The sequence below is a fragment of the Pipistrellus hanaki genome, assembly GCF_964339955.1.
Source record: "Pipistrellus hanaki genome assembly, chromosome: 3".
Lineage (NCBI taxonomy): Eukaryota > Metazoa > Chordata > Mammalia > Chiroptera > Vespertilionidae > Pipistrellus > Pipistrellus hanaki.
Genome location: NC_140505.1, coordinates 146564030 through 146590603, shown reverse-complemented (window position 1 = coordinate 146590603; position 26574 = coordinate 146564030). Strand labels below are relative to the sequence as shown.

Below are 26574 nucleotides of genomic sequence, written 5' to 3'. Positions count from 1 at the left end.
GCAGCTGCTGAGAGCGAGAGTGCTCCCTGCAGTCTCCTTTCCAGGGCTTCTCGCTGCACCTCGGATGTCAGTCCCTTTAGTTCTCTATGCCATCCCTTCACCTCCTTGCAAGGCTCCAACCTCCGGTGACAAATCAGGCACTTTATTTTTAATTCATGTGAAGTTTCGTGAGTGTGGCACTCGGCCCTTTCTCCCGTTCAGCACCTGTCTCTGTCTCTCTATTAATGGAACCTGACCCCATTCGCAACAGCAATTAGGAAATTCTCTGATATAGTTTTCACTTTCCTCAGTGCAGGTGGTGTGCTTATAAAATGCTCTTCCTTTTAAGGCCAGTATGAGGGGAAAAACATTACAGTATATTGTTTCGGTAATTATTCCATTGTGCAGTCCGCGTGAATACGGAAAGCAGCCAGTGTCATTTGGTTTACGTAGAAGAAGAGACAGCACAATCAATGGACAGATGCGTTGTTTTTTTAACTGGCATGCTAAAAGTTGTTTTGATCATGATTTTATGATTCACTTAACAATGACCTACATTTATGTACCGACGGAAGTGACTTACCATAGAATGTCAAGTAGCCAAAAATGGCGGTCAAGAAGTACATCACAAACATGGCAAAAAAGGAGATATTCGAAACCATCTGCATCCTTTTCTGGGATCGACTAAAAACAAAGATAAAAGCATTTGAAAAATTAAAAGTCATGTTACTGAGTTTAAAGACCAGTGCTAACACGAAAGTGTTTATAGGAACTTCACTGTCTATCAGGGTAGGGCAGATCTGACCAGCTGAAATCACCCCAGGCAAGTATGCCGGTTTAGAATTTACACCCAATGGGTGTTGAGTGAGAGCGACCCAGGGTACTAGCAATTCCTTGAGTGCTCTGACCCATTCTTTGGAAAGAACGAGTTCTCATCTGAAGGGCAGAGGGCATTTTTTAAAATACCTGTGTCCGGTATTTTCTCCACAGTGAGCGTTCACAGGAAAGAAGGGCGGAGCTGGAACCTGGCCTCAGGGGTGCTGCTGCTAATGCTGTTACTTGGGCTCCAGTGTTCCCACTGGGTGGCCCCAGAGGTGCACCTAGAAGTCTGAATGTCTCCACAGCAGGAAGTACCCAAACGATCACAGAAGGTGATGACGAAGGGCTGTCTCTGAGGTCAAGTTTACTCTGAGGGTTTGAACGCACCTTTAAGTGGCTTTAACTGCCTGGATAATTAGTCTACAAGACTTGCTCTCAATAACAGACTACCAATAGTCAGATTTGGTTATGTCATAACAGGGAGTATGGAAGACAAGAAACACTGATATGTACACATGAGAAAATTACAAACTAAAAGCTGGGCTATAAAATTTAAAAGATGCCAAAAGCATAATTAAATACCCTAAATACAGGATCATGAAGTTAGTATTGATATAGGTACATGTAAATATTTCAAAATTTACTTATTTGATTAAATAGGAAAGAGGAAGAATCATGAGTGAATCCAATGCTAAGTGACATCCACTTTATTTTTGTTTCAAAATGGCATATTTTGAATATACAAAATAGCTATATTGTATAATATATCTTTTCTGAGCTTAAGACTATGCCATAATGACTTTTCATATGAAGTCGGTAACAGTAAGCTATAAAGAGAACCAATGAGGCAATGTATAAGTAGGCCTTTAGCTTTCTCCAGAAGAGCAATAAAAAATGAATCCATAGAATCATTTATCATTTACCATAGAATCATTAATCATTTAAAATGACCAACAAAATTCCTTTGTTTAGTTTGTGGTCTTAGCATTAATTTCTCTCTGCCTTTAGATGAAAAAGGTTTACCAGCCTTTTCTGTCTAAACCAACAAGCAAACCAGATATCACGTGTAGAGTGCCTGGGAAGGCACATGAGCACTTCTTTAATTATTGTCGGCTGAATCCAGTGGTGTTGGCAAAGCCGCGTCCTGGAGATGCACCGTGCCAGAGGCAGGTACGTTGTCAGCCTGACCCTTAGCTCAGGTGCCAGGGGGTGGGTTTCGTTATCTAAGTGCAGCCAGGCGCAAAGAACAGGCACAATTATCTGGGCTTAGCCAGGAGTGATGATTACGAAGAAGCCACAAGAATGAAAAATTATAGCTGGATCTTTAACCATGATTTCTCATAATTTCCTTTGTTTTACACTTTAGTAAAACTTCCTGGAATCCTGCTGTACATAATAAACACGCTGCACCAGCTCTGGGCCACTATCTCTCCATCAGAGGACAGCTGTCCCACCCGGTCCCAGCTTTCCCTACTGTCTCTGTGTTTGTCTCTTTCATTGTAGAGAAATTAATAATCAGGTGTTTGGCAGTATACAGATATTGAATCCGAAGACCATTATATTCTACCTGCCAAGGAAATATTAGTAACATAAAGCAACCCATATGCTTGAACTCTCCTAAGAATACAGTATTTGAAAAACCAGTTTAACAACAACAGCAACAACAAAAAGCCTACATAGTGTACTACTTTATATATTTACATCCAAATATATTGCAGGTTTCTGGTTTCTGTTCCTCTTTTATTTTTTTCTTTCTTAAAATGCAGAACTTGCTCAAGAATGGCAGATAGTAAATGTTAAAACTGGGTGATGAGTCTGAGGGGTTCATTACATGAGTCTGTTTATTTTACTACAGGGCTTGCCTATTAATGAGGGGCTAGAAAATGACCAAGGTAAATTAAAAAAAAAACTCTTACTCTTTAAGCTCGCTGTAGATTGGCAGGACTGACGGATGGCAGACAAATGCAAATGCAATCGTAGGAAGAGCATACACAGTCTATTTGAAAGAAGAAAGATAAACATTAAAAAAAAAAGGTTTTTTTTGTCATAAAATTATTCAGTTCCAGTACTTCTAAGCTATAGTTTTGTCTGACAGCTCTTCTGAATCCTGGATTATTTGGGTATTAGGAGGGCTTTGATATCTAAAATAGGAACAGCTTTCCAAAGAGAGTTTATCTAGCTTGAGACATCAGCCCCTTGGCTCAGAGGGGTTTGAGACACAGCTCACCTACAGCGTATTTTACACCCTCCAGACACAGCATAACCCATTTTTATATGGCGCTGACCAGTTACAGTGCATTCTCCCTACACTGTCTCTCGGAGTTCTATAACACCCCTGAGCAGCAGGCAGGCTGCTGCTGTTCTCCAGACTCCCTCCAGCAGGTCAGGCAATATGCCCAGGACTTCTACTCCTATTTGACTGCTCTTTACTATATATAGAGGCTGCATCTAATCAGACTTAAAAGGTGGCTTCGAAAACAAAATTAGTTCCACATTCACTACTTTGGCTTCATTCTTAAGAGTTAAAAGAGAGACAGAGAGCAATAGACAGATCTGTTTTCTTAGATATCACTTTTTAAAACTCCCAAACATAACTCTTAAAAAAAAAAGTAATAACTTCTTTTTAAAAATATATATTTTTATTTCAGAGAGAAAGGGAGAGAGAGGGAGGGAGGGTGGAAGGGAGGGAGGGAGGAAGGGAAGGGGGAGAGAGAGAAAGAGAGAGAGAGAGAAAGATTTTCACAGAAAATGCTTCAAGTTGTCCTACATGTAAACGGGGTTAAGAGGGAGCATGAACTATAATATTTGCATATTTCTCAAAGGTCTCTAAATGGATTGTGGAATTTGGAAGCAGGGGACTCTGTCCTTTTGAGATTGAATACATTCAAAACAGCTTACATACTACAAGAATAAGAAATATAATGCCCTTGCCGAAACCGGTTTGGCTTAGTGGTAGAGCATCGGTCTGCGGACTGAAGGGTCCCAGGTTCGATTCCGGTCAAGGGCATGTACCTGGGTTGCGGGTATATCCCCATAGGGAATGTGCAGGAGGCAGCTGGTCGATGTTTCTCTCTCATAGATGTTTCTAGCTCTCTATCTCTCTCCCTTCCTCTCTGTGAAAAATCAATGGAATATATTTTTAAAAAAAAGAAAAGAAAGGAATATAATGCCCTTAACAAAAATGCTCCTTTTTATATTTAAAGTATACGAAAACTTACCTTTGAATTGAAGGTAACATATTTTGGCGTACACATGTCAGCATTTGTTGAATTAGCACTTGTTGCATTTAGCCCTGGGACAATGCAGGGAATCTGAAATTTCTTGTAGATGACCTGATATTAAAAAACATAGGAGAAACAATACAGACTTTATAACAAATAGAGCCAACTAAGGAATAATTATTACAGTGCATTGTACTATGGCAAAACCAAACCAACCACTCCAACAAACACTTACCACTATTAGGAAAAAAACCATACAGCTCAAGGAAAATCCACTAGTATAGCCCAGGTACCCTAAAAAAAGTTTTAAAAAATTAAAATTATTGCTATTTCATCAATCACCTTATTTCTTTCAATGATTTTTAAAATATATATATTTTATTGATTTTGTACAGAGAGAAAGGGAGAGAGATAGAGAGTAAGAAACATCGATGAGAGAGAGAGTCATCGATCAGCTGCCTCTTGCACACCTCCTACTGGGGATATGCCCGCAACCAAGGTACATGCCCTTGACCAGAATTGAACCCAGGACCTTTCAGTCCCCAAGCCGACGCTCTATCCATTGAGCCAAACCGGTCCCGGCTCAATGATTTTTTAAAAAAATGTTTTTATTGATTTTAGAGAGGGAGGAAGGGGGAGAGGAGAGGAGAGGAGAGGAGAGGAGAGGAGAGGAGAGGAGAGGAGAGGAGAGGAGAGGAGAGGAGAGGAGAGGAGAGAGAGAGAGAGAGAGAGAGAGAGAGAGAGAGAGAGAGAGAGAGAAACATCAATGTGCAAGAGAAATATCAATTGGTTGCATCCTGGGAACTAAACCTGCAACCTGGGAACCGGCAACCTTTCTGGGCACCGGATGATACTCAACCAACTGAGCCACCCCAGCCAACGTAATGCATTTTCTCAAGCTCAGTTTGTAGTTCAAATACTATATATACATGCCAATGTGCATATAAGATTTATTCCTTGATAGTGCTACTTTATTTGGCAAAAATGTGACTTTAGGTAAAAAAAAAACATTATTATGAGTTTTGATTCCAGGTCTCCCTGACACACTGGAGAACAGCTTCCCAGAATTCAGGGGAAAAGAGCCTTCCAAATTTAGTCATGGAATTCTGCTGCTGTCCTCTGTTGGATACCTGTGGCCAAACCCATTCCTCTTCATTATGCATCTATTGTATACATAATGCTATCAGCCACAATACTTCTCTTCCCAAATGAGAGGCATGCACAGAGAGGGAGTGATTTCTAGGGATAACCTTTTCTAGGGAGCATCTGGGGATCTTTACTCAGCTCCCTTTAGATCAGGGGTCCTCAAACTTTTTAAAGTGGGGGCCAGATCACGGTCCCTCAGAGAGCTGGAGGGCCGGACTATATGAACTACTAATTCCTACTGTAACACCTCGGCTGCGCTCACTGCCCAAAAAACCTGGCGGGCCGGATCAGACTCCTCTGCGGGCCGCATGTGGCCCGCGGGCCGTAGTTTGAAGACCCCTGCTTTAGATTGTCTGGCAGATCTCTAACCACCATGACCTCCAGAGAGGGAGAGTTAAGTGGACTATGGAGGTTGCACTATTCTTATCCCTAGGGGGAGAAAAGTCCTTCTCTACTTAAACTGAAAAGATATAAACATACAAAAGCCTACACACAGACCCAGAAACCAGAAAATTAAGTAGTTTGAGTGTGGTGTTTTGTGTGTGTGTGTGTGTGTCTTTTTTAAACGTCTACTTATAGATCATACAGAACAGCTACAGAGGCTGGGTATTTTTCATACAAAACAAAATTTAAAAACCATGGTTAGCAATCATTTTGGGAAGAACTTTAAATGTCCGCCTGGAATTAGCCCAGAATGAAAGGACATGGGTTTTAGAAGGTGTGGGCTGGACAGCAGTGTGGCCACGTGGTTCGATGGGTGACACTCCCATAAGATCAGACACATTTGTCTCTGATCGTAAGCACACCTGGAAACACCAAATGGATATGACCTAGTGGTTGTTTTCCACTTTCGACTGTTCACTTTTCTCTCTCTCTTTAATGAGGCAAATAACTGAGGTTGGTTAGACTTTGAGCATTTAAGAGTAATTCGCTATACTCTTGGGAATAAACAGAAGCAACTTTCGGTCGTGATATTAGATTTTTTTTTAAATTGAATTTTCTAAATAATCAGGAGAATTCCATTTTATGGACTTTTCTCGGAATAGCCTGTAAGTGTGAGCTACTGGGAAGATGCACTGTCTGCTGCCGGCCCCCATCGCTCCCTAGAATGATTGCTTAGGAAGTCACATACTGACCGGTGTTTTGTTTTGTTTTTAAAAGCCTTTTAATTGGTTTTAGAGATAGAGAGAAAGGGAGAAGGGGTAGGGGTGGGGGGAGAGAGAGATATCAGAGAGTGAAAAATCAATCGGCTGCCTCCTGCACACTTTCTATCAGGGATTGAGCCCACAGCCTAGGCACGCTCCCTGATCAGGACTCGAACTGGCAACCTTTTGGTGCACAGGATGATGCCCAACCAACTGAGCCACACTGGCCAGTGGTTTTATCCCATATTAAAGTTGAGACCGATTAATACTTATAATTTATCATTTACTTAATCTTTACTGTACAAGTGAAAGTTGAGGGCAAAGTTGCTCATTTTACTAGGCTTCTGATTTATCTGGGCACTGGAGAGACTACGACAAAAGCAAGACTTTCCTTACCTAAGTTCTTCAGGAGACACAGAGGGAGAATTATGCTGAAGGTGACGATCACCACCAGGACTCGACCATCCACGTACCAGGCTCTGAAAGACATTTCAGCGGGGAGGTCATATTTCCTTAGAAAAATGACGTTTTCCCCTTAAGAGTAAAATTTCACAATATATTTTTACTAATTTTTTATTGTTATTAAATTACAATTATTCAGGTTTTACCCAAACACTTCAACACAACCACTCCTCCTTTACCGCTGTCTTTCCCCGTGTGATGGAAGAAGGGATATTGTTTTCTTTTCCTCCTCTATTGGCCAATGTGGCATTCCTCTGAATTATTTATGTGGCTTCAAAGCTGAATGCATACATTGCTTTCTGTCAGATTACAGCTTGTATCATCAATTATTTAAAGAGAAAGTTCCTTTTTGTTTTGCTTGCCTAATATCCTCGAAAAACAAGTCACCACAGGCTCTCTCCTTTATCTCTTGTATTTGACCTAAAATCCCGATTATAGAACACGAGGGACTATGGCTTCGATGATTCCCTTTTGAAAGAAAACAGAGAAACTAAGACCCACAAAGACTATTAAACAAGAGGGAGTCAAAACATAATGGCTGTACCAAATACAGATGCAAAGTTTTCCAGGGTTAACTGCATCTTTAATGAAGGTGGCTCATGTAAGTTTTGCTTCCAAAATGCTACATCCCTTCTTTAGAAAAACGGTCTCGGGTGGTTTTTTTTTTGTGCATGTTCTACATTTGTGTTAAAAAAATACTGTTTCTGTTCCATTTTACAGGAACTAGACATAGATTTTAGGCTCTTGAGAAAATGCAGCATCTACCGTTTTGCAGCCTGACTGATGAATCTGCCTTGGAAATGCTCATATTCAAGGGATTCTCTCTGCTTCTTTTATTTAGATAACTCCAGAGAAAAGTGTTGAAACAACAAACAGAAGAAAAAAAAAAAAAACAGCCTGGGGAAAACTCTGCTTCAGCAATTTTCATAAAACAGGAACTTTGGTTAGCTCACATTTCGATTAAAAACATTTTAATTATCTTACAATAAAAGGGTCTATGACTTACGAAAATGTCTCTTCCTTTCCCATTAGGAACTTTATGGCAGAGGGTAGCTCATTTTTGACTATGAAGAGGTAGCTCAGCATTGCTAGAGGAAAATGAGAACATTTTAGAAAGAAGATACCGAGGTTCATGTTGCAAGCCCTATAAAAGGTTACCAGCCTGTTCTTAGACTAACCTTCAGTAAGACACAAAGACAGAGTGAGATACTCTCACAGTTTCCTTGGTTTTAAATAAGTGCCTGCTGTCTCCGCTTTACTTTCCATGTTCCATTTTAGCAATGGGAATGATAACTCCTTGAATTATGTTAAAATTCATGTGACCACCCAACCACCAGAATTAGAAAACATCATAATGTTTTTTTATTTAAATATATTTTTATTGATTTCAGAGAGAGGAAAGGTGGGGGAGAGAGAGAAATATCAATGATGAGAGAGATAGTCGCTGCCTCCTGCATGTACCACACTGGGGATTGAGCCCACAACTTGGACATGAGCTCTGACTAGAAATTAAACCGTGACTGTCTGACTCGGGTCGACACTCCACCCCTGAGCCACACCAGCGGGGCCACCTACTTAGTGTTAAGCATAAAAGCACGTTTGTGCTTGTTTTTACCTCCTGTGTTCTGTAGAGAGGTGGCTCCAAAGATGACGAACTTCCCTGTGGTGCCGAAGACTTGCTCTCCCAGCTTCTCATAAACCATGCAACCTATTTAGATGTCACATTTGAGAACACAAGAAATGTCAGGACTCTAAAAGGAAAAACTAGCCAAGATTCATCATGCTACTGACCAATCCCCAAGTTATTTCATGTCCTTCTCAAAACCACACTGATGGCCCTCTTGACTTTGCAAGGACTAAGGCATTCTCGTTATAAAACAACCTTGGCCATTGGTGATGCTCATATGCATGCACACAAGTCCTGTGGTTGATCTCTTACCCCTTCACCACCTCCTACCCCCCCCAACCCCCCCCCCCCCCCTTCCCTCATAGGTGGAACAGTCTGTTTGATACTTTTATGATTCTGGTTCTATTTTTGTTCATCAGTTTATGTTGTTCATTATATTCCACAAATGAGTGAGATCATGTGATATTTATCTTTCCCTGACTGGCTTATTTTGCTTGGAGGGTGGGAGTGGCCGGGGAGAGGTCAATGGTGGAAAAGGGACACTTATGTAATACTTTAGCAATAAAGAATTTAAATTAAAAAAAAAACAAAAACCAAAAACCCTCTTGACATTTTTAAATGTCAGACATGACCACAAATTCTCCTTTTTTCAGGTTGGCTACCAAAGCATTACAATTCAACCATTAGGTCATAAGGCGTATTGTTGACTGCCTTAAATAGCCCTTACACTTGAGTGGGGGGAAATCCCCACTCTGAGGTGTTGTCAGGTCTGGTGAGTATCATTAAAATAAAGATTTGATTAAAAAATAAAAATCCTGGGAGTTGGGATAAAAGGCTCTTTTTGAATAACCTGAATGTGTAGGCTAACAAAGAACTATCTTAATAATTTCCCATCAATGTCTACTGTACTCTAAATAGAATAACAAGTTCAGATGCATGTACTAGTCATGCCATCAGAATTCTGATTGTTTGTAAAATTTAGTTCAAAAATAAGCAACTCACCTAGGAGAGCAGTCGAGAAGTCTACCTTAAACAATAATTTGGCTAGAGCAAAGTTCTAAAGTATTCAACTAGCCTTTCTCAATAAATACTCAAGATTCAAAGCCACTCATTTTTTTTTTAAGTGTTTCTATTTCTTTATGACAACTCAGCTCACATTTTTAAAAGGTTCGCAGAAAGTAATATGGGTCAGGCTAAATTAATCTTTTGTTTAATCTCTCATAAGACTAGTGTTTAAACCAGACAATGGTTAGACCCTAATTTATTACAGAATGTTCCAGTTAAATGGAGTCGTCTATTTACAATAACAGTCGGCCAAGATAGTTTTAGCGAATGCAAAAGTCAAAGTATTAAAAACACAACCCAGGATCCCAGGAATAGAAAATAAACACTTCAGGTATTACACTGCCCAGAGTACTTGAAACCTTTCCCTAGCACATCCACTCCCATCGTCCCTCCGGAGCAACGTGTTTCTCCTTGAAATAGGCACGGAAGAGAATGAAAGCTCTGTTTACTTTTAGAACTTGGAGGCTATAATATAAAAAACATGGGATCCTTGTTCTGCATTTATAAAGACCTGGGGGAAAAACCAAAGCCTTTAGAATGAAGTCATCTTAAACTAGAAGAAGAAAAAAAAAAAAAAAGAGGTATAATTGAGGGTTTACTTTAAATGACGACACCATTGTGCATTCTTCACGACAATTTAATTTATAGTTGCTGTATCTATTTCTCCGGGTAAATACTACTATCGGTCTTCCAGGGATTGTTGGTCCAAGTACTCTTTTACTTTAATAATCAAGTTTCTGGGCAGGGAGAGCATCATTTGTTTACAATTCCATCACCGTCAAAATCATTGCTCCTGGCTTTAACAAAAGTAGACCTCACGGTAGCTTACCTGTTTCCTTTGAACAGATCAACAGAAGGTTTATTGAATATATAGACAGCAGTGTCACCGAAGACAAAAGTACCCTGAAGCAAAGCAAAGAAGTCGTGTCATAACTGTAAAAGAACATACTCTGACCTTAAGTTTTAGAAGGGCAGAGGCTTGTTTATATGGTTAACACTATTTGTAGATGGTATCCGGATTGTGGAGCCTATTAGTCATACCTTCTCTAAAATCCTTGATCAAAATGTTCCACCAAATAAAGAACTCCCCGTTAGAATCTGAGTAACGAACAGTTCAAATCCTTTACGTAATTCAAAGCCTAAATAGTAGTCTGAGGTCATTTCGGTTGGGATGACTCTAAAACAACATTATGAGAGAAAGATTTTGCCCTGTTCCCTCTGAGTAAGGAATGGGGGAGGGGGGGCTGGGGGAAGGCTTGCTATGACCCTACTTAGGTCAGTGACCTTGTGACTTTGGGCAACTGGCCCGATTTCTCCCATCCCTAGATCCCTCACCTATAATACAAAGACACAAGCCAAATAATACCTAGCATTCTTTTCATCCAATTATCCTATGGCTATTTATGAGTCTGTAGATCGGACCATTGAGATAGCTCACTTTCTTTGCACCTGGTTCCTCTTGAAAGAATAAGCACCTCTTTTAACCGATGGGGGAAATTTTTGACAACCAAGCACAATGGAAATACTTTTCTGGATGATGAACTCGTGTTTTTGTTTTAGTACTTCTGGCTCATTATCAAATCCTCCTCAAGAAAAAGAGCAGTTAAAAGGATGTGGCAGATTACATAGATTATTTCCTTATCATTTGGTTACAACAGACATCATCATGGAAACGAGAGCCTATTTATTAAAAAGAAAACATTTCCAATCCCCCCCCAATGAAACCACTCACGTCCTGGTGTAGGGAAATGCATCCCCAGCATAATACATTACTGTAATTGATTCTCTGTCTGAGTAATTAAGGCAATTATTTTTCTAGCGAGTGCTATTGACAGGTCCTTGGCACAACCTGCAGTTCTCTCTGCATGGGCTGCCTCCTTCCCAAACCCTCTCACTACCTCTCACACCTGCTGAACCTGTGCCGTCGGGCCCAGCTTGGATGTCACCTCCTTGGGTGCCTTCCCTTGCCCCAGACAGAAAGACTGCCCTTAGCTCGCTCGGGTTTTACGGCACTTTGTTTCCCCCATATCCACAGGGGGTACAAAATGACCAACTGCAGAGTAGGTGGGCTGCAGAGTAGGTGGCCAGAACACACCAGAGGAACAGAGCTCAGCAGAAGTAAAACAAACACTGGGAGAAAGAATAGAAACCCCAGCCCTTAGGATGGAGGTTAATAAATAACGGAGAATTTAAATAAAGATATGGCCTTGAGGAAGTGCCTTCATATAGGGACCGAGTTAGGGAAGATCCTTGAACAGGAGGGTGATCAAGAGGGTAAGTCCCTTATTATCTATTCCGGCTGAGGGACACAAGAAACTGAGAGCAAGCATGTTTTATTAACCGCTCCAGCAGTTTCGAATATGGAAGGGAACATGATGTGATACGCTCTGCCAGAGAGGAAGACATAGTTGACGGCTGTGGTCTGATGTTTCTTTCATCTTTTAAGATAAACAGTATTTATGTGGAAGAAGTAAGGTTTGAGCTTCATTCAGAGTTCACACATGATTTTAGGGTCACTGCACAGTAAGTGGCAACTTTGACATGTGCATGTGACAGGCCACTGAACCCCAGCTGGAGGTAGGATGGAGGCGATTTTAGGATAAGCCATGTGCTACGCTGGAGTGACCGTGTACCCTGCGGAGTCAATTCTCCTGGGACTGACCTGAAGAAGAGGGGACTTACCACTGGGCCCCAAGATAATGAGCAAAGAGCATGACCTTGTAGCAGCCATGTGCCCAGCAGAAGGGATGATTACTAAGAACTATGTAATGATTAACCAAAGGCCCTACATCCGGGCAAATGGGTTACTTATTAGCAAAAGAAATATTCTAAGGAAACTTCCTGGAAACTGCTCTTGGGCCCCTTTAACACATTCTATTTGGTTGAGTCTCTTTGTACATGATGCTCAGCTGGCCTATGGCCCTTGGCAAGAGATAAAGAATTTCTACATGAACTCCTATTGCTTCTTCTTTTTTGGGGGGGAGATGGGTGTGTGTTTTTTCATCTGCACACAAGGATAAGTTTTTCATTGATTCCAGACAGAGAGGGAGAGAGAGAGGAGGAGAGAGAGAAACATCAATTCATTGCCTTACCCACAAGCCCCAACCGGGAATTGAACCCTCAACTTGGGCATGTGCCCTGACTGGGAATCAAACCTGCAACCCTTCAGTGTGGGGGACGACAGGCTAACCCTGAGCATACCGGCCAACGCGCTTCATTCTCCTTTTCAGGTGAGAGAAGGGTTGATCAGGGAATATTTTAGCAGGGAGTTCACCTATCCTGTTCCCCACACTTACCAGCCGAATGAAGTCCTCCCGCAGTGATGAGAACTCCCTGTTCATGTGCCTAAGAGACATAACCTGCACCCCAGACAACAGGACCTGTGCAATGCGAGTATGATAGCCTCTGCCTTTGGTCACCCAATCTCTGAGGACTCGCCTCTCATCTCTCCCAAAATACAGATCTTCCCTCCAAAGATTAAAATAAGAACAAAAATATTTTTCTATCAGGTCACCCCTGCGGATCCAAATTCTACATGTAAGATTCTAAGACTGCTTTAGGCTATAACAGACTCTAGCATTAATGGGATTCAGTTTTTAAAGAGTAGGTTCTTAGAAAGGACCAATACGTTGTCTACTGGGCTATAATGGATCCTAGAAAAGTTTAAGGGTCCAGTCAGAGATGTCAGAGACACAGAAATTGTGACATCTAAACGCCAAGTAACCTCAAAGACAGACAACAGGAGGGTGAAAGTGGGGTGGGGGAGGGTGAAGAAGGTAACGGGGGTCTAATATATTGTGAAGGAGGGCGACTAGACTTTGGGTGGTGAGCACACAATGCAATCAACAAATGATGTATCACAGAATTGTACACCTGAAACCTATATAATTTTATTAACCACTGTCACCCACATAAATTAACACACACACACACACACACACACACGCACACGCACACGCACACGCACATGCACACACATGCCTATCTATAAGATGAGATCATATGAGGGACTGCCGCCCTGGCAGCAGAGCCCCTGGAAGAGGTGGAGGTGAAGCGGCAGTCAGCCCTGAGAATCCAGAAACAGCTCGGATGGGGCTGCCACGCAGGTGAGTGCTTTCAACTCTCCCAGGACCCACTCCTCTCAAAATCCAGAACCCTCGCCGGCCACCCCAGCACGCCTCTCCCTGACTTCTCCCAGCCAGTGACGGGTAAAGCAGCTTTTCTCAGTTCAGTGTGTGTGTGAATGACGTCAGGATCTTGTCAGTGAGGATTCTGATTGAGGTCTCGGTGGGACGTTTTAACAGGCTCCCAGGTGATGCCGTGATGCCGGTCCATGGGCCCCTCTCTCTCGAGCTTTGGCCCCGTGGTTTATACATCTCAGCGTTTCTGATTCTCACAACCACTGATATAGGGCCAAACCGCCCGCCACACCGTCTGCAGGTGGGTGCCATGCCAGCGTGCCAGCGCCATTACCCGTAACGTGGGCCCACAGCTGCGCAGGCGAGACTGCGTTGAGAGCTGAATGATCATCATTCCCTGAGTCACTGACCTGCCCTCAGGGTGAAGGCAAGGTCTTATCTGCTTCCTTTGGTTGACTTCCTTGGGGCATTAGGGCCTTGAGGTATATATTCACCGAGGTTTATATTTCCCACCCACTCCTGTCTGCCTCATCCAGCCCGTTCCTTTCCTGTGGCTCTCTGGGCCAGATAGCCAGGGACGCCAAAGGCCTGGAGTAACCTCAGTCCCCAGTCCCCAGTCCTGGGAGGCTCCGGGGCGGAGAGCTGGGCCCTCTGCTGGGGCTGGCAGGTTGGCCTCCCTCACACACACAGCAGGCTGGAGTCCCGTGCTGCTGCCTCCCGCTGTCCACTCCCAGGGCACCAGACCAACGAGTCTTCCTTTTGTCCTCATGGCCTCGGGCCAGTTTTTCATAGCCTTAGTAGTATCTGGCTCCGTACTTAGAAATAAAATACATGTCCACCAAGGTATATATTTCTTATTTTCAACTCCACACCGCTCCTCCACCAGCCATGTTGTGAGGCTCAGCGCCCTATATACCGTATTTTCCGGCGTATAAGACAACTTTTGAAACAAAAAAAAGCCTGCTCAGATTGGCCAGAGTCAGAGAGGCGGTCTATTAAAAAATGAACTGGTGTTGCCTCGGAAGAGGGGGGGTAGTCTTATACAGCGAATATAGGCCTAAACCTATGTTTTAACTGTAAAATTAGGGGGTCGTCTTATACACCGGAAACTCTTCCTCTTCTAAACCTGGTCAAAGGTATAAAACGTTTACCACCCTCCACCCAATGAGCAGAAAGTCCACATAAAAACTCCCTGCACTGGAAGAAAAATGATCTTTAGCACCATCCTACTTAAAAAAAAATATATATATATATATGTGTGTGTGTGTGTGTGTGTGTATGTATGTATATATATATATTTTTTTATTGATTTTTTGCAGAGAGGAAGGGAAAGGGATAGAGAGCTAGAAACATCAATGAAGAGAAACATCGATCAGCTGCCTCCTGTACACCCTCCACCAGGGATGTGCCCGCAACCAAAGTACATGCCCTTGACCGGAATCGAACCTGGGACCTTTCAGTCCACAGGCTGATGCTCTATCCACTGAGCCAAACCGGTTTCGGCTCACCAGTCCTACTTTTATCCATCAGCATCTACCACTGATCTTCAGGCCTGCACTCCACAACTCAAAGACATATATGCTGGTTGAGGCAAAATATCTACACGAAAATGTACAAGAAGACATATTGTTTACCAGCCAACCATCCTCCAGTCCTTCCTCCTGCTGTGACCTCTCCTTCAGTCCCTTCTACCTCTTTCTTACTTTTCTTCTACATTTCCAAACTCCTCCTCCTGCACCTTTTCATTCATCTTTTATTGCCACTAACTCCACCTCGGGTTCCTCCCAAGGGAAACCTCTGTATGAAGTGAGTAAAGATTTAAAAGCACTGCTGAGCGGGGCACAGTGCTAGCTGGGGAAGAAGGGAGCTCTGGGTGCCCTGGAGAACCCAGCTGAGAATGGTCAGATGCGGGGGTTTCCCGGGCCAGGGTGCTGGCCGGCCGGTGGGAAAGGAAAGTCAGCGGGTGGGGGAAAGGGACGGCTTTCAGTGAGGGCCCGAGCAGGGAAGGCAACACAGGCCAGCAGTTCTCAGGGACATTCAGGGACAGAGACAGTGGGAGTACAGAGGCAAGGCTGGATGCTGGGAGTAGAAGAGATTGTGGCCAGAAGCCGGGTAATTGCAGAGGGGGCGGGGCAGCGTGGTTCCTGGCCCCAGAAGCGTACGTGGAGAGGGAAGAGGACACAGGGGAAGAATGGAGTATTTCTTGAGAGCTCAAGTGGAAGGAGGTAAGGTGTCCCGGGTCTCTGATTCACGTGAAATTTCAGAATTACCTTTTCCATACAAATGCATTTCCGGGAGCTTTAGTTTACTTTAATGGGAAATTCAACACAACCAATAAAACACTTGTTTTGATCTTTACTAAAATTAAGTATAGGGGTATTCGTTATATTAGGTCCATATCACAGTCCTCAGGTCTGGGAATCGGACTCCAAAGTCCTTCCACCACCACGCTGTGTTGTCTGCCCAGGGCAATGTGCAGAGAATGTGTGGAAATGACAGCGGAAGACAAAAACTTAGGTTAAAATAAATCAAACTATTAACAGAGCTCAAGTTTTAACAGTGACACTTGGGGATAATTTCTTTATACTTTTTAAATTAATTTCATGCATTTTCAAAAAAAAGTCTTTAATGATCTTACCTTTACAATAAGTATTGAAACAAAAACTATAAGTAGCCTTTCAAATGATATATTATTGTTCCAAACCCTTTTGGAGAGGGTGGTTAAATCCTAAGCTCATTAATAAAGCCCCTATTTCATTTAAAGAGCTCACAAAAATACGAAAAGAAGCAGACACATATAACCATTCGGTGTTGAAGTGGACTTCTTAGTCATTAAATTCCTACTAAATTTCAACACTCTGAGGGTCAGACAGAGGCCCAGCACCCCGGGATCTGATAGCATGTGACTGTTTATAATATTTACCAACTGAACTAGGGAAGGAAAGGATGGTTTTAAAGGTTGGACAGGGAACAAATAATGGTCTATTATTTGTATAATTTATTCTATGTGTTTCCTTGTAGATAAATCTAAATTCTTTGGTGCAAGGCTGCTCTGAAAATACCCTCACTGTTGGTTAGATATTTTATTTTGTCTAGAGAAAGAAATATCATTAAGCATTGCTGATGACCAAATCAAATAATATCAACATATTTATTCCTAAAAAGAAATAAGTATTTAAAAGAAGTATGCAGCCAGAACCGGTTTGGCTCAGTGGATAGAGCGTTGGCTTGGGGACTGAAGGGTCCCGGGTTCGATTCCGGTCAAGGGCATGTATGTACCTTGGTTTCGGGCATGTTCCCAGTAGGGGGTGTGCAAGAGGCAGCTGATCGATGACTCATCGATGTTTCTAACTCTCTATCTCTCTCCCTTTCCTCTCTGTACAAAAATCAATAAAATATATATTTTAAAAATAATAAAAAATAAAAGAAGTATGCAGATGGAAATATAATTTCTCAGTGTAGTTGACACTTTGTGAAGTTGAACAAGTTAGGAGGAGGCCTGAGTTTCAATGAGGAAGTTTGCTCCCACCACTTCCTGTTTTGCCTGTGGTCCTTAGTAGAGCTGCGGGTTTTGTGGGCGCTCCATTTATAACTCCTGACGTATCCTTCCTCTTCTTCCATTCTCAAGGATAACCAGTTTCCCTTCTCTTGAATCTAGAACCTTTCCATCATTTTAAAATGATGCCCCCTTTATCATACTGTAAACATGTGCCCCTTCAATGACAGAAAAACTCCGTGTGGGTTTTTTGTTTTTTTGTTTTTTCCGCATGCGTGCACAGATAACACACACTTTTACTTCTCTGGGGCGGAGAGAGTTGACTTATCAGGCACATCTTAGATGATTCACCAAGTAAACACAACTGCTCAATTTTTAAAAACAATGGGTGGGACCCATCTCCTACAATTGCCTACTCTTCCGGTTTACAAAATAGGCACTCATTCTTAGCACAATACTCATCATTAAATAAAGGAATGTGCTCTGCTTGGTGAATATTTTGGACTTTCACTCCATTAGGAATGATGGGTTTGGTCTTCCTTCATACTTTCCTCCTGTTTCCATGGTAACGGTGCACATTTAAGGAGAGATGGGCACGTTAAGAGGAAGACTCCATGGGTTTGTTGTGCCTTCCGTTGCCCACCACCAGGTAATGTCTCCCAGGGCAAATTACTTAGCCTCTACGAATCTTACTTTATCTACAAAACAAGGATAATACATAGGATTGTTTTTAAAGATCCCATGAAACAATGTGTACTTTATAACTATCTTTTAAAACACATACATTAAAAGAAATAAATAAAAGCCATTCTCAGCTAGCAAGTCATACAAAAAGAGGCTGCGGGTGGTGTTGGCCCATAGGCTGCCGTTGGCTGATACAGATGTGGGTCAGTGATGCTCTGTGTCTGATGTAAGGTGAAGCCTGTGGCCATGGAGCAAAGCAAAAACGAACTGGCCCACGCAGGGCCAGCTTTCCAGACCTACTAGACCAACTACCACGCCGGGAGTAATAAAGTTCAAGTTAACCTTGAAAACCCAAACTTCTGGACTCTGCTGGCCTATTGTGCTGATAGTTATCACCCAGAACTGGCCTCCTATCACCCAGAACAGGGAATGGAAAAGGCTTCCTATGCCTGGTGGAGGTGAATCATCCTAGTAAGACCTCAGTATAGTTAAGGTGCTTCTTGCAAGCGCAGAAAAACGCAGCTCCAAAATGTACCGGATGCACCTCCACACCGAGAGGACTGCGCTCCGGGGACACCCTCGTGCGCATGTGCGCGCAGACACAGGCTCCTACCTCTCTGGGGCCAAGAGAATTGACTTCTTGGAACCTCTTATCGGCACATCTTAGATGACTCACCAACTAGGCAACAGCTGCTCAATTTTTAAAAACAATGAGTGGGGCTCATCGCCTATGATTGCCAACCCTTTCTGTTTACAAAATAGGCACTCGTTTTGTTTAGCGCGCCTGCTCACCACTTTCTCACTTGCCTGTTTCTGAAAAGCTTCTTATCCCGGGGCATTTCAATAGAGTCCAGTGGCACTGTCACTGTCCTTTTTACATTATTCCAAATGCTGGCAAGCCTGAATGTGCCACTTCTCCCCTCCCAGTATGACTATTCCCAAACAAGAGGCTCTGATGCCCATGGTTTTTGCTGCCAGCTGAAGGACAATTTTCTCTTCAGATCATTTCTAGGGAGCAGTGACCATAACTCAAAGAATTTTAAAAACAAGTGATGGACAAGACAGAAGATGAATGCACCCAACCCATGGACCTCCTAGGATCATCCGGAAGAGCAGGGTTTCCTTACTGCTTTCCTCTTTTGCCCCGTTTTTATGACAATGCGGTCTTTCCTTAGAAGGCAAAGAACTTCTGGCTTAGGAATGCACAGAAAAGACAATGTAACATTTACAGGGAATAACTTGAGAAATATCACCCAGACCATCTTTGTGACGTTAAGAGCAAAATTATCATCTTGGTGGGTGTGATTCTAACTTTCTGGAATATATATATATATATATATATATATATATATATATATATATATATATATATGGTAATAAAGCAATCATAGCTCAGGACTATTGTAGAGCATTTTCACAGGTACTGCAATTTCACTCCCATTTAGTAGAATTTGCTGGTTTTAGAAAGCTATAGACGCAGAACACAAACCTCCTGATAATGAGAAGCCCATTTCTGCAACCCAACAGTAATGATCAAATACCCATAATAAACGAACAGCACTTAGAGCAGTGCTGATGGATCTACAGCTCCAATTCCATTTCTGTCTATCCCTTGTGTAGGCCCAACGGTAAAACACTGAATTTAAAGCATGAAGGCACCAGACAGTCTGACCTTATTTTTTAGGTTTACCCTTACCGGCATGGCTATTCACTGGCTTGTTTTGTAAACAATGTAATTATAGACAACACAATGTTGTATATTTTTGGTGGTAGGATAACAGAGGTCCACAAAGGTAAATACTGTGAGAGAGAGACAGGGACAGAATGAATTCACCTACAAACAAACAATCAACAAAGTGAAAGTAATTGCTATAAACTGACAATGACAACTAGTATCCTTTTTGCAAACAGCAATTTGACAACAAATGCCCCCGTAGCAATGCAATATTAATCTCAAACAGTATTTCTTAACAGAAATACCCTGAACTATTTTGAATTTTCAGATGAAGAAGGCATTCTCAGGAGAGTACCCATAATAACCTTGTGATTTTTATATCATTACATCTCCACAGCCTACTTAAAATTTGAGGGTGAACTGAACCTTTCAGTTCATTTTTTTTCTTCTGATAAGTTTGCAACAAGGATGAGAGCCCATGTTTTGCCCCAAAGCCTTGTTTTCCGTTTTTGCAAAGTTGAATTCTTCTTACTTATTCATTCATTCTTTTCAGTGAAACATTCTTGAGACTCAAGCTACATTGCAAGCACTATTCCAGATCTTATTGTGGGGGAGTGGATTGAATTCAACAAGGAAGAATTATATATTGATCCTTTCTTAGTAGGGCTCACAATTTAATAGGGAAGGTTAACTATGTACCTAAATAACGCCTTTCATCTGGAGGAATCAGAGAGACGTTTTTGGAGATGGCCCCTTCCGGGACCTTCGGGATGCACCAGGGGATTGCACATCCCCACGGCATGGGACGGCATGGGACGGGGAGGTGGGAAGGCCGTGCTGAGAGGCCTGGTGCAGGGCCCCTGCAGAAAAGAGGAAGGTCAAGAGCGGCTGATGCAGAGGCAACCTGAAGGGAGGTAAGGTGGTTCAGACAGGTCGTGCGGCACCCATTTCTCATTCTAGCTCTCACGCACGGTCTGAATATCTACACGGAAAATATTTTTTCCTCAAACTTTCTGTAGGTCAGAGGAAAAGGGAAACGTTGCACTTGTTCTATGTTCCCTAAAATACAGCTGGTTTTATGTTCTCTAAAAAAAAAAAAGAAAAGCTGTTTTCAATAATTTTTTTTCCCCCCCTAATAGCACAAGGTTAAAAAGGTAATTTAAAGACTATAAACTTTCCACTCCCAGTCCATCCCCAGACCCTGAATCACTATTCAAAAGTAATCACTGTCAACAGTTTTCTTGGGTTCTCTACCCAGAGAGTCTGCAATTTCTGCATATGTACATACACTACCTCACCCCACGCTCACTTCACCCAACATTCAGTTTGTTTTCACATCATAATATTATGGGGAAATTTTTTCCCTACCAGCACAGAAAAATCTATTTTAGTCTTTTAAATATTCTAGTTTATGGAACTACTATGGTTATTCCTTAATAATAAACTTGGCTTTATTTGACTTTGGTGTTACTTGGTTTTTAATTCTTAAATACAGAAGTTTAGTTAAATCCTTAGAAGAAATTAAGTCCAAGGGCTCCTGAAGTCAGTGGGAAATTGTAAATAGCACATGAGACAAAGTCAGGCACAGCTGTGACACATGGGAAGCAGATCAGGAGGTTCATTGGTTTTGCAATATACTTTAGGCACATATGCTACTTGCCATGACCGGGCACGTGAACACCACCCTCCCCCCACCCTCCCCACTTTTGTCTACCATTTGGTATATTCAATATTGTGAAATCCTTTCATTACAATAAAGGTGATGGTGCTTGGTGGAACAGTAGTATAATAATTCAGGAATAGTGACTGGTTATACTAGATGATTTAAAAGCTAAAGTATCAACTAGCGAGTTTCCACTGATAAGAATAAAATTCCCCTCAGGATGTACATAAATAATGTAAGTTTGGTTTCTGAAGAAGGCATCATTAAGAGAGAGTAGTATCTTAGAGCACCCAGGTTCTAGAGTCCGGGTGGAATCTTGGCTCCCCTACTTTCTAAGTCATTATCAAGCCTCAGTTACTTCATCTGTAAAATGGCACTGATATTTATAGTGCTGCTGGTGGAGACTAAATGAGATAATACGGCATATGCGGGCTGGGGCAAAAGTAGGTTTACAGTTGTTCATATGGAAAATAATACAATAATTAATAAATTTAATCTGTTTCACATACTTACAACTGTAAACCTACTTTTGCTCCACCTTGTACAAGTACCATTCTATAAATTTTAACTATAGTGACTACCTAATGAATATTTTAACAAGCATTTACCATATAATGTTAATATATAGCAGGCACTACTGGTGCGCTCTCTTTCTCTTTCTCTCTTTCTCTCTCTCTCTCTCTCTCTCTCTCTCTCTCTCTCTCTCTCTCACACACACACACACACACACACACACACACACACGTTAACTTCTTTTTCTTTTTCTAATATATTTTTATTGATTTCAGAGAGGGAGGGAGAGGGAATGAGAGACAGAAACATCAATGATGAGAATCACTGATTGGCTGCCTCCTGCACCTTGTCCCACCAACTGTGGATTGAGCCCGCAACCCTGGCATGTGCCCTTGACCAGAATCGAACCCGGGACTCTTCAGTCTGCAGGCCAATGCTCCATTATTAAGCCAAACTAGCTAGGGCCCCGTTAACTTCTCATACATAGCAGCGCTATGGGTTATTAATTAACAAAGGTCTTCTTGCATACCGGTTTTCAAAGTGTGTTTTTAGATACATTATCTTTTTTATTCTCACAAACACTACCCAAGTAAGACAAAAAATGGAAAACAAGACCCACAAAAGGCTGGTGTTATAATCAACCAAAATAAAATCCAAACTATTGTTTTATTCAGATGTTGTTTCACAATGAGCATTTCAAACGGAGTGCTCATAAACCCAGTGTTTACAAATAACTATGCTATCTCTTCAAGCTCTCAAAAATGTAATGAGTTACATTCTTTTTTGTGTGTGTGATTTTAAACTTAAGGGCTACATTATTTAAAAAAAAAATAATATTACATGCTAAGAAGTTATGGAAAAATATTAAGTATTTATTGCTTAACAAATTCTGTATGGTGCAATAAACCTCTCCTTTACCTAGCACTGTGAGGAGTTGACATATTATAAAGAGATTCATTTTCTATAAAATATATGCCTGTTATAGAAATTTTTAGATAATGTAACTTCCCTATTGTGGGCTGGGATAAAGGAGATAGTATTGTAAATAAAAAACAAGACAAACCTAAACCCACCATACTTCCACGCCAATATTTACTTCCATGCCAATCCCTACTTTTGTTTGATGGAATTATGGGAAAGCTGTGTCAGATTAGCGAGAGAAGAGGCAGCCCCAGTGGGAGGAATTTCTTCCTTCCCGCTGCCTTTTCCCTGGATCTCCATTCTCGGGGGAAACTCAACCTTACAGGTGCATATCACCCTGCGGAATTTGTGCCTCGGCATATTCCCAAATTGCTGCTTCAGGATCCAGCCCCATTTTGTTTCCAAAAGAGAACATATACCTCCAGATCAAATGTAAACTGGGATTCCCCACTCCTACACTTCCTGTTCCTCAGAATGATGAGGCCTCAGAGTTCAGGAAAACACAAAACCTCACAGCATTCTTACAGCAGGGCAGAATTCCCTGAATCTGCCCTATTTGAATCAGATGTGTGCTGAACAGGGCTGACAGCCATTATGGTCAGGCTGAAAAAAATGAGCCCCAAAGTCATCCAAAGAAAAGAAATCACCCCAGCTAATTTTCACAGGAGCCCCGGGAGGAGCCCGCGGCCAGGCTCCGTGAGACACAGAGGAGCCTTCCCAGCTGCTTTTCTAAAGGAGCCCGGACAGGCTTGGACTCTCTTTCCTTGTTGGCCGATATGAGTCTGGAATTGGGCCCTGCACCAGATGAAGTGTCTTGATCCTGCCAACTGCTTCTTGGCTTTGAGCAGCTGTGGGAGCAGCTGGCTTTACAACACACAGAGTGAGTCCTGGTGCTGAAGGAGGAGGGTCCTACCTGTGGTGAGAAACTTAGAAGTTTGGGTCTTTATATACAACTACCTTCAAGAACTGTAACCTGAAGGTTGAGTGTGTTGTGCTTGCTATTTGCATGTCTTGCAAATAACCAAAGGATCTACAATAGATTTATCCAGGGGAAATCTTCCTGCAATTATGAAAGTCAAAATTTATCCAATTATTTGCTTTCAATCAGAAATTAAAGAGACACAAGATAAGAAATCAATTATCCCTGCACCAGCATAATTAATAATCAACTGAATTCCAGGAATCATAGATATCTTAGTAGATTTTTTTTTTAAAGATATAAAGCCTATACGGGAGTAAAAACTTGAGAGAAGACAATAATAATAAAATTTCAACAGCTGAAAAGTAGCAGAGCTGAATCTTAAATTGGCAGTGGAGAAAGCCAAGACTAATCCAATTTATACCACAGAATTCCCAATAGACCCTGGGGGCATTACTGGAAGTAGGTAACAATGGCAGGGCTAAAATAAAAGAGGATCTGTTTAGCTTCTTTTAAGAAATGGCTAGATTCCCCAGACCAGGCACCTACTCTGAAAAGCTGTGTTACTACACCTCTCCCGTCCTGGCAAAAGATACGTATCCCAAGATACGTTCTCTGGAAAGTATAAAATGTAAGTCTCCGGGGGAGAGACTCAGCACAACTTGTGGGGGAGGGGGAACTATAAAGAACACTAGGATTGGGTCAACAAATGCAGGCTGAGATTGTCACCCCAACCCTTTGCCACCACTTGGTTTCCAGAAGGATGGCAGCAATGCCCAGACCCTCCCACCAGGTGACCGGAAGCTCTCTGAGTGATTTAAACAGCCAGAGAGAAATGGACACTGGTGGTTCCACAAGAGCCATTAACAGCACCTCCAACAAGTGCCAACAAGCTCCATCAGTGTATATCAGACTCAAATTAACTTTGCCCTCCCTCTCCACTATTGAATATAACAAAGAAGGATGACATGACATCGGAGGAAAGATTCTAAAAGGAAAGACAGAATCCAAAACAAACTACAATGTCAATTTGTACCACAGGAATACAATCAGCAGAATTCAAATTGATGAAAACTCTATATGACAAATGGCCTGGTTTCTTCAACAAATAAAGTTCATTAAAAAAAAAAAAAATAGGAGAGAGAAATAAGGGGAACTATAGATTGAAATAGACTTGCAACACATATCCACCACTTATGCTATATGGACCCTATTTGAGTATTGATTTGAACAATCCAAGTGGTTTTTTTTAAAAAAAGAGATAACTAGAGTAACTTAAATATTGGTTGGATATTTGATGATTCTAAGAAACTGTTAACTGCAAAACATTGGGAGTAGAGACTTGACAAGTTTTCAGAAAAAGAAAAACAAAAACTCTGGCTATATTTGAAAGATCGGGGATCAGAAGTACTAGTATATAGGACTTCACAACAGAAAAATACTAGAAAACAATGAAGCAATACTTTCAAACGTCGGAAGGAAAATTATTGCCAATCTATAATTTCTATATCCAACTGAACTACCAATTAAAGATGAAGGTAAAATAAAAACATTTTCATATATGAAGACCTCAAACATTTTGTTTCTATTCATCCTTTTTCTCAACACAAAGGCAAGGAAGTAAATACAGAAAGAGGAAGAAATGAAATATAGGAAATAAAGGATCTTGCAGAGAAGAGAGGTGAAGGGAATTCCCAGAATAGTGACAAATAAAGATTTCAAAATAAAAGTTACTATCTATAACTCAGTTCCCTTGTCTGTGGAACAGGGAGCTAACAATAGTTCCTGTCTCAGACTTATAAGGATTCAGCCTAAAACACTCAGAGTGGCCGAAGCCGGTTTGGCTCACTGGTAGAGCGTCGGTCTGTGGACTGAAAGGTCCCAGGTTCGATTCCGGTCAAGGGCATGTACATTAGTTGCGGGCACATCCCCGGTAGGGGGTGTGCAAGAGGCAGCTGGTCGATGTTTCTCTCATCGACATTTCTAGCTCTCTATCTCTCTCCCTTCCTCTCTGTGAAAAATCAATAAAATATATTAAAAAACAAAACAAAAAAACACTCAGAGTGGTACCTGGCACAAAGTAAGAGCTACTGGGTATTATCATTATTAAAGAGTTGACTCTACTCTATGTTAACATATAACTACTTAACATATTATAATAATTTAAAAAAAAAAGAAAGAAATCAATGTAAAACACATTTCTGAACTGAACATACTTCTGCTTTGGAATGACTAAAAAGAGTCACAGAACCATTGGGTTTAGGAGGCTGGCAGGGTTCTGAGATTTTTCTAGTGTACTATTCTTGTTTTACTAAGTGTAGGAAATCGAAGTTCAGAGTGGCTAACCTGCTTCAGACTACACAGGCATTTATGTTTCCATGTCATCGCACTAAAAATCAGAAGTGCAGCTAGCCTCAGAGGGTCACAGATACAAACAAAATCACCACAGAAATAGTTTGTCCATTTCAGTGATTATATCCTAGAACCAGGCACTGCGCTCAAATATACATAAGCAGAAAGGCCACATAGAGAGAGCCATTCGGGGCAAAAAAGAGAGGAAGCTACTGAGTTAGGTTGACATTAAGGAAGAAAAAGTATTGAATTCATTGCTCAGGAAGGACCCCTCTGGTGGCTTTACCCACAAAAGTGAGAATATTAATCCCTAATGCTCTGGTCCAAAATGAGGCAGCATGGTTGTGCATTGCTGATCCATGAGTACAGGGATGGGAAGCAATGCACATCCCTCACAGTTTTCTAAGCCTTTCTAAAGGAATACCCACCATTTTTAGGAATGGAAGTCCTTTTGGCCACTGCTACCCAAGTAATGATGCTCTCATCAGAATGATCTGGCAATGAAGACTACTGAGCAAGGCAATGAAGAGCATGAGTATGGTCAGGGGAGAAAAGGCAAGATCCTGGGAGAAGAGAATTCCTTCCATGTCTTATCAGGCAAAGCACCACTGAGACTCCTTTGAGGTTTGAGAGGGTGAGAATTTTCCTGGTAGAAATTCTATGGTATGTCTTCATCTTGTTCCAACTGAAAATAAGCCCTCTGTACATTGGCACAAAGTCCCACGTAACCGTTTGAAATGAACTTATT

General features: G+C 41.7%; 1 protein-coding gene across 4 annotated transcripts in view; it reads right to left on the bottom strand.

The window, feature by feature from the left end:
- SLC38A1 (solute carrier family 38 member 1) overlaps positions 1-26574 on the bottom strand; it is a 70722-nt gene that overhangs the window by 10908 nt on the left and 33240 nt on the right. For all 4 annotated transcript variants that reach the window (XM_084876661.1, XM_084876663.1, XM_084876662.1 and 1 more), the window contains 8 exons: positions 10294-10367; positions 8388-8480; positions 7779-7860; positions 6707-6789; positions 4255-4313; positions 4017-4130; positions 2715-2794; positions 563-663 (listed from right to left, as the gene is read on the bottom strand). In XM_084876661.1, the coding sequence (XP_084732787.1) occupies positions 563-663; positions 2715-2794; positions 4017-4130; positions 4255-4313; positions 6707-6789; positions 7779-7860; positions 8388-8480; positions 10294-10367 (686 nt within the window). The remainder of the gene's footprint in view (positions 1-562; positions 664-2714; positions 2795-4016; positions 4131-4254; positions 4314-6706; positions 6790-7778; positions 7861-8387; positions 8481-10293; positions 10368-26574) is intronic.